This window comes from Rana temporaria, chromosome 6, assembly GCF_905171775.1.
Source record: "Rana temporaria chromosome 6, aRanTem1.1, whole genome shotgun sequence".
Lineage (NCBI taxonomy): Eukaryota > Metazoa > Chordata > Amphibia > Anura > Ranidae > Rana > Rana temporaria.
In genome coordinates this window covers 46,911,027-46,927,307 of record NC_053494.1, presented here as the reverse complement: position 1 = coordinate 46,927,307, position 16,281 = coordinate 46,911,027, and the positions used below count along the sequence as shown (strand labels likewise).

At 43.2% G+C, this 16,281-nt stretch overlaps 1 protein-coding gene across 1 annotated transcript in view; it reads left to right on the top strand.

Annotated features, from left to right (window-relative positions):
- Nucleotides 1-16,053, top strand: part of DNAAF5 (dynein axonemal assembly factor 5) — an 85,430-nt gene extending 69,377 nt beyond the window's left edge. Inside the window, exons 11-13 of the mRNA XM_040356772.1 lie at nt 2,524-2,680; nt 7,136-7,327; nt 15,678-16,053. Coding sequence (XP_040212706.1) covers nt 2,524-2,680; nt 7,136-7,327; nt 15,678-15,853 — 525 coding nt within the window. The 3' untranslated portion in view covers nt 15,854-16,053. The remainder of the gene's footprint in view (nt 1-2,523; nt 2,681-7,135; nt 7,328-15,677) is intronic.
- The last annotated feature ends 228 nt before the right edge of the window (nt 16,054-16,281 follow it).

Here is a 16,281-nt window from a genome sequence, read left to right as displayed (position 1 = left end):
CAGCTTCCTTGGCTGAAAATGATAGGGGGGTTTACTTACACTTTAATGCATTGGGATAAAAAGCCTGCTGTGTGCAGCAGCCCCCCTAATACTTACCTGAGCCCTATCTCTGTCCAGCGATGTCCACAAGTTCCTCGGCCGTCCAACTCTCCTCCTGATTGGCTGAGACACAGCAGCAGCACCATTGGCTCCCGCTGCTGTCAACCAGAGTCAGTTAGCCAATCAGGAGAGAGAGGGGCAGGGCTGAATTGGGGTTCCATGCCTAAATGGACACAGAGCTGTGACTCGGCTCGGGTGCCCCCATAGCAAGCTGCTTGCTGTGGGGGCACTCGACAGGGAGGGGCCAGGAGCACAGAAGAGGGACCCAATAAGTGGAGGATCTGGGCTTCTCTGTGCCAATCCACTGCACAGAGGTTGTAAGTATAACATGTTTGTTATTTTTAGAGAAAAAAAAACAAGACTTTACAATCAGTTTAATGTCTAACAGCTACTGTTACTCCACCATAAGTGATGAAGGGAGAGGAGGGACTAGGCCAAATTTTAACTTGGATAAAAGACAAGGGCGCATATACAAGCCTAGCCTGAGATTCAGGTCCTCTCCCAGCGCACAGGAACACTTTACCAGTAATTCTAGTTTATACACCTGTAGGTCTGACTGGGTTGTATTAAGCACATAGTGGAGCTTTCCTGACCTTCGGGGTTTTAGCCGTGGGAGTTGGCAAGAAACCTGGAAGGAAATAATAATGGAGGCGGTGCATCAGCACCAATAACCGCCATGGTTGTCTTTAGCCTAAACACTTTCTAAATCGCTGATCTGGAACAATCAGGCTGTCACTGAAGTCTGAAAAAATGAAACCTTGATTTGCACACTTGCTCTAGTTCTGACTCAAAGTACTGAACCTATTGGATCACCATGACAGAGTCATTTTTAGAAGCTAGCAGCAGCAACCTTGTTGTAGTTATCTCAGTTCCTTTCCATCAAAAGCAAACCTGTTATAAGAGAAACCTAAATGCCAATTCCCTGGTTGATTAGCTAATCCTGTACATTGACTGAGTTACTGACTCGGTGCAAATGTGCTGATCTGGACATCTGACATGACTATGACTGTGTACATACTTCTTCTGGGTCCGGGACTCAGAGTATTGAAGCCAAAACATTAAAGCAGAGGTTCACCCTCAAGATGAACTTTTTAGCTAACCTATCTCCAGCCTTAATAAAGGCTTGTAGCGTTGTAATTTTTTTTTAAATGTGTACACTTACCTGTCTTCAGCCTCACTTCTGGGTCTTCTTCCTTGCGGGGAGTGTCGCTCCTTTTCCCCCGACGGGGAGCTCTGCGCAATGTCTCCTGGGAGTGAGTGTTGATCCTCCTTGGAGACGCTCTGTGCTCAAGGCATAGATGATTGACCTGCGGGTAAAGCGCGTCACGCCTTCCGAAAATATCCGAGGGGGACTCTGCTCTTTACGGCGCCTGCCGTGTAGAGCTGACTGCGCAGGCGCCGTAAAGTGCCAAGTCCCATCTCGGATATTTTTGGAAGGCGTGACGCACTTTACCTGCACGTCAATCATCTATGCCTCGTCTTAGGAACGCCTACTCCCTGGGGGAGCGAGAACCTGGAAGCCGGGTGAAAAGAACGAAAAAAAATGTAAGTACAGCGGAAAAAAATAAAATCCAGCATACTGTTGATGTCAGCAGTATGCTGGAAGTAACGGTATATTATTATTATTATTATTATTATTATTATTATACAGGATTTATATAGCGCCAACAGTTTGCGCAGCGCTTTAATATAGATGTTTTAGGGTGAATCCCTGCTTTAAGAAGGACAGAACTTTCACCATTCATATTTCTCTTATGACTGGTTTACATTCTTTACTTGCCAAATATGCTGCAGAAATCTTCTTCCACTGAGTCTGGCTGCAACCATTTTAACTGTAGGCCGCTAAAGCTGCTGCCTGTTTCCTGGATTATTATTATTATACATGATTTATATAGCGCCCACAATTTCCGCAGCACTTTACCATGTATAGGGGGATGGCACGATTACAGTACAATACAATACAGAAGGTACAGGAGGGCCCTGCTCGTAGAGCTTACATTCTAAAGGGAGGGGGTGGTGGTACAAACGGTAATAGCTGCAGAGAATGATTTGATACACAGAGGCACACCTCCAGCTCTGCAGCTCTCATTGGTCCTCTTATGCTCTTATGACTTAAAACAACAAAGGCAGAATATTAGATGGAAAGATGAAAAAAAATTACTGCAGGTCCGCTTTAAGGTAACTCTTGGCTTTTGCTTTGCTGTATATTGATTAGGAAAATGGGTACTTAGATTTTTATTTTATTAACATACTTACAGTTCCATCATCTATTTACAGAAAGAGAAGGGATAAATGTTATGTAAATTAAACTGTATATATTTAGTATCACTTTAAATGCTTGCAGCTATCGGGCCGTGTATAGGTACCCATACTGCACCCAGATAAAAAAGAAATGTGGACTGTAACATGTGTTATGTCTTGCAGATTCTCCAGATCCAGGACATTCTGATGCCCACCATACTCACAACTCTAGAAGAAGACTCAAAGATGAGCCGCTTGATGTCCTGTCGTATTATCCGGGCTCTACTAGGGGCCTGTGAAAACCATTTAGATCCAGACCAACTGAACAAGATCTACCTTGGCAAGTGTTTTTTTATGAATACTATTAACTAATACAAAGATGGATAAAGGAATGAATAATTAGCGGGTACCTATAGAACTAAATTTGGATGTATGAAATAATTGCCAGTAATCCTGTACACATCATCGTTCTTTGCACTAACCTTAAAGCCCCATTTGAACTTTCAGTTTAAGCCCCTATTCATCTCTCTGTTTAAATACTTTGGGCCAGATTCACAGAGCGAGTACGCCGGTGTATCTACTGATACGCCGGCGTACTTTCAAATTACCTGCGTCGTATCTTTAGTTTGAATCCTCAAACCAAGATACGACGGCATCTGGGTTCGATCCGACAGGCGTACGGCTTCGTACGCCTTCGGATCGTAGGTGCAATACTTCGGCGCCCGCTGGGTGGAGTTTGCGTTTGTTTTCCGCGTCGGGTATGCAAATTAGCTTTTTCCGTCGAAACACGAAGGTACGCGCGGCCGTCGCATTCTCTTGCGTTGTCGCTAGTCTGCTTTTCCGGCGTATAGTTAAAGCTGGTATTTTGCGGCGTATAGATAGACTTGCCATGTTAAGTATGGCCGTCGTTTCCGCGTCGAAATTTTAATTTTTTTTTTTTTTTTGCGCAAGTCGTCCGTGAATAGGGATGGACATAACTCATGTCTAAGTTCAAAAAATGACGTCGTTGCGACGTAATTTCGCGCAAAGCACGGCGGGAAATTTCAAAACGGAGCATGCGCAGTTCAATCGGCTCGGGGACGCGCTTCATTTAAATGAATCACGCCCCCTAATCACCGATTTGAATTCCGCCGCCAGAAATGCACTACGCCGCCGTAACTTACGGCGCAAAATCGCTGAGGATTCGAAATTCCGCCGGGTAAGGTACATCGGCGTAGCGTATCACTGATGCGCAGCGCAAGTGTAAATGTCTGTAAATCTGGCCCTTTAAATATATTCCAAGTGCATCAAATTAAAATGTGTTCAATGTCTTACAATTATTTTTTTCTTTTGAGGCTGGGTTCACACTACTACACTACTTTCATCCTACTTTGCTCTGTGTTCAATGTTTCCCTATGAGAGCGTCTTGTAGCGTCCTACACAAGTCGGTCCGACTTTGAAAATGCTCCCTGTACTACTTTTGGTCCTACATTGAGCCTACTTCAGGCCCATTGAATATCATTGAAGTCGGACCAAAGTAGTATCCTGTTCATGAAAGTAGGATGGATGTAGGACCAATGTAGGATAAATGTAGGACCAATGTAGCAGAGCAAAGTAGGATGAAAGTAGTGTAGTAGTGTGAACCCAGCCGAAGGCAGGTAAAGCTTGAGTAGAAAAGACTGTCACCTGCCTTCAGCTGCAGAGTGGGACCTTTGCTGTCTGAAGGGAAACATTAGTCTCTCTACAAAGGTCTGGCACACCCTCTACTACGCCAGACCTATAGCTCTGCAATCCGGAAAGCTTATGCTCCCTGCTGATTGCAGAGCTCAGGCTGTGGCTTAGCAAAGGACGTGCAGAAAGATGAAAGCTCCCCCACTGAGTGCAAGGATGCCGCTCTGCAGCATGCTGGAAGATAACCAGCTTTTTACTCAGGCTATAGCTGTTTTAGGCCCCTTTCACATGGGCGGACCACCTGTCAGTTTTTTTTTTTGTCGGCGGACCTGTACAGGCGCTCCATGCAAGTCTATGGAGCGAGGGATGTCAGGGGTGACATGTCCGCTGACTTCCAGTCCGATCCGCTAAAATTGGACGTATGGCGATACGTTCGCCATCTGTCATGGCAGATCGGATGAAAACGGACATGTTGTCTGTTTTCGTCCGATCTCTCCATAGGAATCGGCAGCGCTCGACAGGCCCCTTCCCGCTCAGTGAGCAGAGAAGGACCTGTCATCCGCTGGCTCAGAGGAGATCAATGGAGAGATCTCCCACTGAGCTGGTAGACTCCGCTGCAACGGATCCACCCCGTGTGGAAGGGGCCGTAGAAAGAAAACACATTAAATACCTTTTTGTTTTGATGCACCTGGAATGTATCCAGCTGATTTAAACCAAGAATTCCGTTGGGCTTTTAGCCCACGTACACATTGGGCCAATTTGGCATGCGATTTTACATGTCAAAGCGCATGCCAAATTGGCGGCTATTGATGGCAAGGGCACCATTGGTTTGACGCCAACTTTGCGGCGCCACAACGATTTCAAAAAGTAGTTCCTGTACTTCTTTTGGCGACTTTGGGGGCAATTTGAATAGACATCTGTGCAGCAACCCGCACAGATTTCTGTCCAAACGCCCCCGAGGTCGGACTGCATTGTCGGTTTGAAATTGTGCGAGTTCAGCTGAACGATTTCAGACCTGCATCAGTGTGAACCTGGGCTAAATCCGCTTTGTAGAGCAGCCAAATCCTAAGTAGAAAGCCTTATTTGAGGGTACATAAGAGAATATTCTAAACAAGAAGTATAAATAATTGTAATATATTTTCTCCTCCTCACCTCCAACATAAGTAGCCAGAAATCAAACTGCAAATAGGATGTCAATTTATGCCCGGTACAAAAGATCAGAAAAGCATACAAAAAAATGCAGTTTTCAGAGCGATCGTACGACAATCTGATCGTTTGTACAGAGCTTTCGAAAGCCGATCAGGACAGTTCATCCGATTTTACTATTAGAATAGACAATTATGAAAAAAATATATATATATTTTGATGCCAGATCATACAATTTTTTTTTTTCTTCAGTACAGCTGTCGTTCAAAAATGCATTACAACGCATGAAATCACTTCCGAATTTTTATTCTGTCGTATGGATTTAGTAAACTCATCCGATTCGATCTGAGATTTGCATGCAAAAAAAACCAAAAAACTGACGATCATTCTTCCAATAATCTCAGTGGGCTAGATTCAGGTAGGGGGATGTAAATTTGTGCGGGCGTAGCGTATGTTATTTGCGTTACGCCGCCGCAATTTAGAGAGGCAAGTGCAGTATTCACAAAGCACTTGCTCCGTAAGTTGCGGCTGCGTAGCGTAAATCTGTCGGCGTAAGCGCGCCGAATTCAAATTGTCAAGAGGTGGGCATGTTTTATGCAAATAAAACATGGCCCCACGTAAATGACGTTTCTCACGAACGGCGCATGCGCCGTCCGTGAACATATCCCAGTGCGCATGCTCCTAATCACGTCGCAATAGTCAATGCTTTTGACGTGAACGTAATTTACGCAAAGCCCTATTCGCGAACGACTTGCGCAAATGACGCAAACGACGCAAAAATCGACGCTGTCCCGACGTCCATACTTAACATTGGTTGCTCCTCATATAGCAGGAGCAACCTTACGCCGGAAAAAGCCTTACGCAAACAACGTAAAAAAATCTGCCGGGCGCACGTACGTTTCTGAATCGGCGTATCCAGCTCATTTGCATATTCTACGCTGAAATCGACGGAAGCGCAACCTAGCGGCCAGCGTAAATATGCCCCCTAAGATACGACGGCGTAGGAGACTTACGCCAGTCGGATCTTAGCCTAATTTTGGCGTATCTTGCTTTCTGAATACAGAAAGAAGATACACCGGCGCAGCTTTGAATTCACGCGGCGTATCAAAAGATACGCCAACGTAAATTCTTTCTGAATTTAGCCCATTGTGTGCACCGGGCATTATTGAGCTATATCATGGCTTATTAAATAAAAATATAAACTCTTAACATTGAGAAACTGTTAATTTTTTTAACATATAGCTGCGTTGACAGACTTTCTGTGATGGATCAATAAAGGGTATCAGGTGAAAGCTATTTATTTCTTGGAGCTGCTTTCTCACTTCTGGAATCAGAAAAACAAACAAGGCGCCTCTAAGTGCAGAAGTATAAAACTTTTAATATCCCCTAGACCTAGAGGGTTAAAAACACTTACAAGATAGCGGATAAAACGGGCATCGAGGAGATGTTCCAGTGGCAGGGCAGTCCCAGTCTGTGATGGTAAAGCTTCCAGGGAAGTCCATGACATAACAGCCGACTTGTGCTGTGAATATTCAGGGGACACAATAAAGCTGGAGCCTGGGGATGACATCGGAGGAAGCGAGACAGAAACCAGCATGGAACACAAACAGGAAGTGGACAGGAAGTGTGTCATAGAGGCGGGACGCGTTTCGGAACAGCTCATTGGTTCGTTTTTCTGGCTGAACAGATGCAGTAACTAAGGTGGAAGCAGCCAATGCATGCTGCATCTGTCTCTCCATAGAGAAACACTGATTCTGTTGTAAGGTAAGTATCTAGGGGAGTAAGTCCTTTTATTTTAGATATAGGAGCAGCATACGGGGGTGCCTTTTTGGAGGTATTATCCTGGGTCCAATTTACCATTTGATTTATGGGTCTGTGCAAAAGTATGATTTTTATGATTAATTTAAGAAACCGTAAGGTTACGAGAACAATTATTATGTTACTCACTGTAACTTCTGTGCTATGAATTCTTATTTATCTTTCATTTTGGTATTTACAGAGGTATTAAAACGACTTGATGATGCTTCAGACGAAGTCCGAATCACAGCTGCCAAAACAATAAGTCTGTGGTTTAAATGTATTGATGACCGGTATGACAGGACCACCTATAAGGCTCATCTGGAATTCTTATTCCGAGGTCTCCTTGTGCACCTTGATGACCCCGATATAAACCTGCAGACTACAGTACTAGGTATGTTCTATGCTAGGAATTTTTTATGGTCTTAGAATGGTGCTATAAATTATACAAAATGCTTACTAGCTGATCTGCTAAAGCAGAAACTATTTGTGTGGGCCTACCCTGATCTGGCTGAAGAAGCACATGCAATGCTCATAGCGTGCTATATACTTTCCCCTGATATTTGACACTCCAGAGGGAGATTATTGAAGTGCTTGCTGGGTATGTACTTGGCAGGAATGTGTGCAGAAAGCCCACTTTTAACACTCGCCAGTACGGTGGCCTATAGAGCCCCTATCAGATACGCACGTTCAGACAAAGTGTGTGGGTCTTTTCAATAAGCACACTTCCCTAACCCAGGTATGCTCTCCTTCACGAGGCTTATTTGCCATTTCATATGGACAAGAGAAGGTAAGGTGTTCTGTGGGTCAGGAGAACAGAACTAGGCAGGGCTGTTTTCAGTGCAGCAGATGTAATGCTGTATGTTGTCAGTTCAAAGAGGACTTCTGGTGCCTACTGGCTTCCTGGCTGATCATCATGCCTTTCTTTCTTGTGCATTGTATGACACCGGTATCCTCAGACGGTCAGTTATACTGCTACCTATGAGAGAAATGAGCACAGGTGACAAAAAGCTGTTCCCCACACCCATCATGCCTCAGTTTTTTGCTATGCCATCATGCCTCGGTGTCCTTGGAGTGCCTGTATCTATTCGAGTTCTGCTGTTGTCAATAGACGGCCTGCTTGTATCTGTACCTTGTCCATCTAGAGCAGTGTTTCTGAACTCCAGTCCTCAAGGCGCACCAACAGGTCATGTTTTTAGGATTTCCCTCAGATGAAATGGCTGTGGTAATTTCTAAGGCAGTGAAACTGATTAAATCCCCTGTGCAAAATAATGGAAAGCCTGAAAACATGACCTGTTGGGGCGCCTTGAGGACTGGAGTTGAGAAACACTGATCTAGAGTATGCATGGACAAATGGCGATCATTTTTTATCATTTTTTATTTCAACAATATTAGTCTATTAAAAATGACCTGATTTTGCTTGTGTATGGTGGCATCGTGGTTAACCACTTAAGGACCAAGCCTTTTTCTGAGATTTGGATTTGGTGTATATTAAAGACATTCTTTTTAACACCCTAGAGAATAAAATTGCGGTCGTTGCAATACTTTTTGTCACACCGTTTGTGCAGCGGTCTTGCAAGCGCACTTTTTTGGGCAAAAAAAAATCACTTTTTTTTATAAAAAAAAAAATAAGACAACAGTAAAATTAGCCCAATTTTTTTTTATATTGTAAAAGATAATGTTACCGTACACCAAGTAAACTGATACCCAACATGTCGCGCTTCAAAGTTGCGCCTGCTTGTGGAATGGCCACAAACTTTTACCCTTAAAAATCTCCATAGGCGACATTTAAAAAATTCTACAGGTTTTGAGTTGGAGGAGGTCTAGGGCTAGAATTATTGCTCTCTAACGATCGCGGCGATACCTCACATGTGTGGTTTTCATATGCGTGCGCTGCTCAAGTATGCGTTCGCTTCTGCGCGCGAGCTCGTCTGGATGGGCGCTTTAAAAAATTTGTATTTATTTTTTCTTATTTCTTTTACTTTAATTTTTTTTATTTTGCCACTGTTTTAAAAATAACATAAAAAATTGGGTCACTTTTATTCCTATTTCCTATCTATTCCTTGTAATAGAAAAAAGCATGACAGGTCCTCTTAAATATGAAATCTGGGGTCAAAAAGACCTCAGATCTCATATTTACAATGCAATAAAAAAAAGACTGCAGATTTTTTATACAGTATCATAATTGCTTGTGCTGAATGGTCTCATTTCTAGATCCTATTTATCTAGGATGCCACTGATTGCAAGAACACCCATCATCCTCAGTGGAAGAACCCAAGGAATAGACTGCCAAGTCTTCCCTCTCGGACTGTAAAGAAAAGTTCCTTTAGGCTCCATTCATACTTATGTGACTACAAAGTTATGTGATTTCCATTGTGACTTGCAGCTTTGATTCAACTTTGAAACTGATGCATATTTACAGCGGGTTTGATGCATTTTAGGAACAAGCAGATGTGTAGGTCATGTAAAAAGCATCGTATTCCATGGCTTCGGTTCACATCTATGCATTGCAAGTTTGGTGCGGGAAAATAAAAGGATCCTGTGCATGTTGGGTGCGATGCAAATTCCTATGGTGCAGTGCTAATTTTATCTTCATGGGCTTCAATAGAGCTTGCAGTAAACTCTCGGCATATCTCTGCGAATTGTCTGCCTCCTGAAAATTTGCGGTAAATTCACACCTGTCCACCTCAAACCGCAAGGCAAATTCGCACCTCACACAGGACAAAAGCCGGATCTATGCAGTGCATCGCAGTAGTGTGAACCTAGGCTGACTGTTGCACAACTGTCACATTGATAACATTAGAATGTGACTTTTGTCACTTTTTTTTTTGAGAGGGAGAGAGAGAGTTTACATTGCAGTGTTTGGCATGAAAGTCGTATAGGAACATTTTAAAGTCACTGGCCCGGATTCAAGAAGCAATTGCGCCTGTGTAACCATAGTTACACAGCGCAATTGCTTACTTGCCCCGGCGTAACGAATGCTCCTGATTCAGGAACCTCGTTACGCCGACTGCAGCCTAAAATATGCGCGGCATAAGGCTCTTATGCCCGCATATCTTAGGCTGCATTCTTGCGATGGCCGCTAGGTGGCGTTCCCGTTGTGCTCAGCGTATAGTATGCAAATTGCATACTAACGCCGATTCACAACGTTACGCGAGCCCTGCGTACGCAGTTTACGCCATTTCCATGCGGCGTCTTTCGCGTAAGTCCTTGCGACGTCATTTGCCGCAATGCACGTCGGGAAAGTTTCCCGACGGAGCATGCGCTCTATGATCGGCGCGGGAACGCGCCTAATTTAAATGTATTCCCGCCCCCTACGGGATCATTTAAATTGCACGGGCTTACGCCGGGCATTTTGCCGGCGCGCCCACGCAATTTACGGAGCTACTGCTCCGTGAATCAAGGGCAGCGCAGTAAATTTGCGGGGGCGCAGGGCAAAAACGTTGCCCTGCGCCTCCGCAAAAAAAGCGCAAATGTACCTGAATCTACCCCAATGCAACTTTAGGCTGCATAGATTTGAACTGCTTCCATTGAATCACAGGGGCTGCATAACACGTTGCACATATGTGAATGGGAAAAAGAAAAACTGTGCCAACAAAAAATGTTTTTATACTCGGCAAGCAAGGTTGGCATAAATATAACAGTGTGAACAGAGTCCAAAATAAATTTTGAATGAACGCCTTAAATAGTCGAACAACACCCAGGTGCACTTGACATCCGTGGAGACCACCACCACATGGAGAGCAGCTTACCAAATGACAGATAAAGACAGCAATGTATAGTAATCTAACGTCAAATGGACGCAGGGTATTCCAAAGCCACAATAGGATGTCATCAGGTCATGCTTTCTCCAGAGATCTCTTCTCCTCCTCCTGTTTCCTCTTGGTCTGCTTTCTCCAGAGATCTCTTCTCCTCCTCCTGTTTCCTCTTGGTCTGCTTTCTCCAGAGATCTCTTCTCCTCCTCCTGTTTCCTCTTGGTCTGCTTTCTCCAGGGATCTCTTCTCCTCCTCCTGTTTCCTCTTGGTCTGCTTTCTCCAGAGATCTCTTCTCCTCCTCCTCCTGTTTCCTCTTGGTCTGCTTTCTCCAGAGATCTCTTCTCCTCCTCCTGTTTCCTCTTGGTCTGCTTTCTCCAGGGATCTCTTCTCCTCCTCCTGTTTCCTCTTGGTCTGCTTTCTCCAGGAATATCTTCTCCTCCTCCTGTTTCCTCTTGGTCTGCTTTCTCCAGGGATCTCTTCTCCTCCTCCTGTTTCCTCTTGGTCTGCTTTCTCCAGGGATCTCTTCTCCTCCTCCTCCTGTTTCCTCTTGGTCTGCTTTCTCCAGAGATCTCTTCTCCTCCTCCTGTTTCCTCTTGGTCTGTTGGAACTCCTCTAGGAGGAGGAGAAGAGATCTCTGGAGAAAGCATGACCCGATGACATCCTATTGTGGCTTTGGAATACCCTGCGTCCATTTGATGTTGGATTACTAGATGTAATATCAGGGTAATGACTCTAGATGGCAGTAGAATACTAAAATAAAAGGCAAGCGCTGTACTCTGGCTTGATAGATTTTTTTGCAAAACGGGACTATAAAAATGTCAGCTGGGAGCCTTTTTTTTTATATAGAGCTTTTAGTGCACCTGTGTCCATCGAAAACATAATAAACTAAAAGCAGCTTTAAGTAAAATGTAAAGTCGGCTCACCATAATGCCGCTTTCATTGAAATTTACATTTTACCGAAAGCTGCCTTTAGCTGATTCTACTTCTGGTGATAAGGGGTGCACTTTAATGTGATTGTTCAATCCTCTAGGTCAGGGGTCTCCAAACTTTCTAAACAAAGGGCCAGTTTATTGACCTTCAGACTTTAGGGGGGCCGGACTATGGCCAGTGGTAGTGGAAATTTTCTTGGCATCAGTGGGAGTAAACATCATCATAATTGGTATTGGGGGGAGAAGCAGTATCCTCTCATTGGCAGGAATAGTGCCCCATCATTGGTTTAATAGGAAGAAACTGTGCCAATTTATTGGTATAATTGGGAGGGGAGGAATAATACCCCATCATCAGTATCGGTGGTAGGAATAGTGCCCCATCATTGGTTTAATAGGAAGAAACCGTGCCAATTTATTGGTATCATTGGGAGGGGAGGAATAATACCCCATCAGTATCAGTGGGAGGAATAGTGTCCCATTATTGGTGTCAGTGGGAGATATTGTGCTTCAATGCTGGTATCAGTTGGCAGAATTGTGTCTTGTATCTTTGGAAGTAGTGACCCAAGGGCCGCATAAAGGCAGGCAAAGGGCCGCATCTGGCCCCAGGGCCGCAGTTTGGAGACCACTGCTCTAGGTATACCACCAATTATGTAGTGTGAGGCCTTACTGGTTGGATATGAATTGAATGCATTGTTCAGATAGAGATTGTACAAGATAGTTGTTGGCAAATCTAAAGGCGATTTAGTAGAGATTGTACATATATTATGGATCAATTGGCATCAAACAGCAGCACTTGGGTGTTTTTTTTCATGAATATGATCTTATTTTGATTGGTCCGAGTATGAAATTTTATAGGAGTTCTGCCTGGGGATTTTTTTTTTAAATGCAGCAGCTACAAATACTGTAGCTTCTTACTTTTATTTCTATATGGACACTTACCTGTCCAAGGGAGCCTGTGATGTTGGCACCCCAGCCGATTTCCGGATAAACTGTCGGGTGCTGACGCTGCCATCTACACTAAAGGAAACCGGCAGTGAAGCCCTTTTCGGCTTCACAGCTGGTTCCCTAATGCCCATGAGTGTGCTTTCTAATGGGGGCCGAACTTATAAGAGACAGTGCTGCCTCCCGGAAGTGGGGAAGGGTACCTGTCAAAAATAGGTACCTGTGTCATCGTCATCCAACCCCCCCCCCCCCCCCCGGTGCAGAGGAGAAAGCGAAGGACACTGCAGAGTTTCTAACTTGTCTGATCAATTTCTGTGGGCACCAAGAGACATGAGATCATTGACAGTTGGCAGCTGTCATCTTCACTATTTCTTTTTTTTTTTTTTTTTTTGATTGATACAATGTTTAAAAAGGAATAACATTTCGTCTTCTTGACATTTTATAATCGCTATAATCACTATTAGTATGTAAAATTAAGGAGAAAAGAATTTGATCAACATTTTTTGGCAACAACAGGAAGGATTTACGCTGTTATAACTTGTTATACAGGGGTTCTACCTGTGTTGCCAAGTAAACATATTAGCAGTTTCTTAACATCAACTAGTGTCTTATTTAATGCATTTTTTAAACACGTAGGAATACAGGATCTAAAGCAGGGATCCTCAAACTACGGCCTTCCAGCTGTTGTGGAACTACACATCCCATGAGGCATTGTAAAACTCTGACATTCACAGACATGACTAGGCATGATGGGAATTGGAGTTCCTGAACAACTGGAGGGCCGTAGTTTGAAGATCCATGATCTAAAGTATGCTACTTTATCGTTTATATAAAATGCAGTGAGGAAAACGATTTACACATATGAACTTACGGGGGGGGGGGGGCAGAAAAAGGGGGGGGGGGGGGGGGTAAAAATAAAAAAAAAGGTCTGCAGGAATGGGCCAGGATCCATTATCATTAATTGTACCGTACAATGGTTGAGTACAATGGGCAAGCTACCATGGCATCGTTACCCCGTCATTAAAACTATCAGGTATTGTATACGAAATCCACGGTTTCCAAAGTGTTTCAAAATTGATAATCGTGTCCGAATCTAGCGCCTCCATTTTGGCATGTGTCATCGCATTGCTCATTCTATTCTTTACTTCTTTGACTGACAGGTTTGGGGTTTTCCATGCTTTAGCAAGGGTCTGTTTTGCAGCTGTAAAGAGTTGCATTAGTAGTTTGAATTGTAGGCGTGTTGTAGTAATGGGTTTCAAATTCAATAGGGGTAATTTTAGGGTCCTTAGGGATTTTTAATTTTGTTAATTTATTTGCTATGTTAAAAATCCCTGTCCAGAATGTTTGCGCTTTCGGACACGTCCACCAAGTATGATAGTATGTACCCATTTCAGAGCATCCTCTGTAGCCTTGTCCTGAGTAATTTGGTACATATTTTGCTATTTTGGCAGGCACCAGGTACCATCTAGTTAACACTTTATAGTTTGTTTCCAACGCTGTTATGTTTGAGGAGGCTGCTTTGGTATTTAGCCATATTTGGTTCCAATCGGAAGTATTGAGCTCTGCATTTAAGTCTTCCTCCCATTTCTGGACATATGATAGTTTCGCTGTGCTAGTATGGGTTAGAGACTGCAAATACAGAGCCGATATTATTCCTCTTGCATGCGGGTCTTTTCTGCAAATGAACTCAAAGGAGGACATCTGTACCTGTGATGGTGTTGAAATCATAAGCGACTGTATGAAGTTTTTTATTTGGAGATATCTAAACTGTTCCGTATGTGGAATACCGTATTTTTTGCATACTAATGAAAAAGGCATGATATCAGCTGAATCCAAGAATTTATATACATATATTCAATCCTTTTTTACCCATTCCTTGAACGTATTGGGGTAGACCCATGCTGGGTAGAATGCCGGATTCTTATAAAATGAGAGCATTGGATGGTGTGGTGATAGTAGGAGGTATTTTGTTTTGAATCTGTCCCATAGAGAGAGTGAGTGCTTGATAATGGGATTGCTTATGTGTCTACGTAGTTTAGGGTGAACCCATAGCAAGTTAGGTGGTGGGATGGGGTCGCTTTCAGACGCTTCTATCAGTACCCATAGAGGCAATTCCTTGGTTGTGTGATATTTGGTGAGGGTTGAAATTTGTGCTGCTCTGTAATAATTTGTAAAGTTTGGGTGTCCTAGCCCTCCATGTGTTTTGGGGAGATGTAGAATTTGCGCTTTTAACCTTGGCCTGGAAGAACCCCATACAAACGACGACACTCTTTTCTGTATTATTCTCAAGAAATAAGCTGGAATTGGGATAGGAAGTACTCTGAAAAGGTATAAAAATTTAGGAAGTATCGTCATCTTTATTGCATTAATTCTTCCAAGCCAAGACAGTGGTAGTCGGGACCACGAATTCAAAAGGTTAGTTACGTGCTTCAGTAGAGTTGGATAGTTATGCGAAAATAGGTCAGAAGTATCTGCCGTTAAGTGTATTCCTAGGTATGGGATACTTTTTTCCGGCCATACAAATGGGAGACCTGTTTTGGCTGCATTTAGTTCTATTTTTGAGAGGGATATATTTAAAGCCATACATTTTTTGGGGTTTATGACTAGACCTGAAAATGTTGCAAATTTATTTAGAATAGGGATGAGATTAGGGCCCGTTACTTGTGGGGAAGATATGAATAAAATAATGTCGTCCGCAAATAAACATAATTTGTGTTTGTGGCCACCTAGTTCGATGCCTAAAATAGTGGGATCTGATCTAATTTTTTCCGCGAGCGGCTCGATGAGTAGGGCACATAGTAATGGGGACAATGGGCACCCCTGTCGTGTTCCCCTCCCGATATCAAAGGTGTCCGATTTATATCCCGCATATTTGACATATGCTTTTGGTTTATTGTAGAGTTCCATAATCCATTTAGTGAAGTGTGGGCCAAAGATCTTCACTATTTCTTAAGTTATCCTAATTTGTATATTGAAGGGCTGACCTTGGGGCAGAATGGCAGATTTTTTTTTTTTTTTTTTTACTTCCAAGTAAATGTTTATCAGCATTAAGTACTGATAGGTTCTCTTTACCAGTTTATGACTTTAAATAATAGTGATCTTTGTGTTTGCTTTCTAGATGTCCTGAAAGAAGCCAGTATTGTGTATCCCTCATTGTTAGTGGAAGAAATTGAAGCTGTGAAGCATAAACACAGGACTGCTGCATATTGTGATCGGTTGCTTCAGCACATTCAGTTGAACAAAGTCAACGATCAAACAGAATCCACATCGCCGCCAGCGCCTGACTCACAGTAGTGTGTGTAACTGACCTACCACCTACTCCTGCCTTATGATTTTATTTAGAAAGTGTATTTATTTTACTTCAAAAGAGAAAAAAAAAAAAACACACTTATGAACTTGAATTAGAAATAAGAAGCTGCATGTATTGTACATGAGGAGTTGTTTTTTTATTGGGACCGCCTGCATTGTGTATAATTATATATTTTTTAAATGAGCGTTGAGTGCATTTTTTTAAGCAGCTGAACATGAACAAAAAGAGAACAAACCTCATTTTCCGAAATGGCCTATGTAGCGGTACCCCCGTAGGGGCTGTTGGATCTTGTGGTCACCTCTGTCCAGCCCAGCATTCACTTCTCAGTCACTCTTATAACAATGAACAGTTTGGTACTTTGTTTTGTTGATTTATTGAGGGGAATTTAACCACTTGCCTACAGGGCACTTTC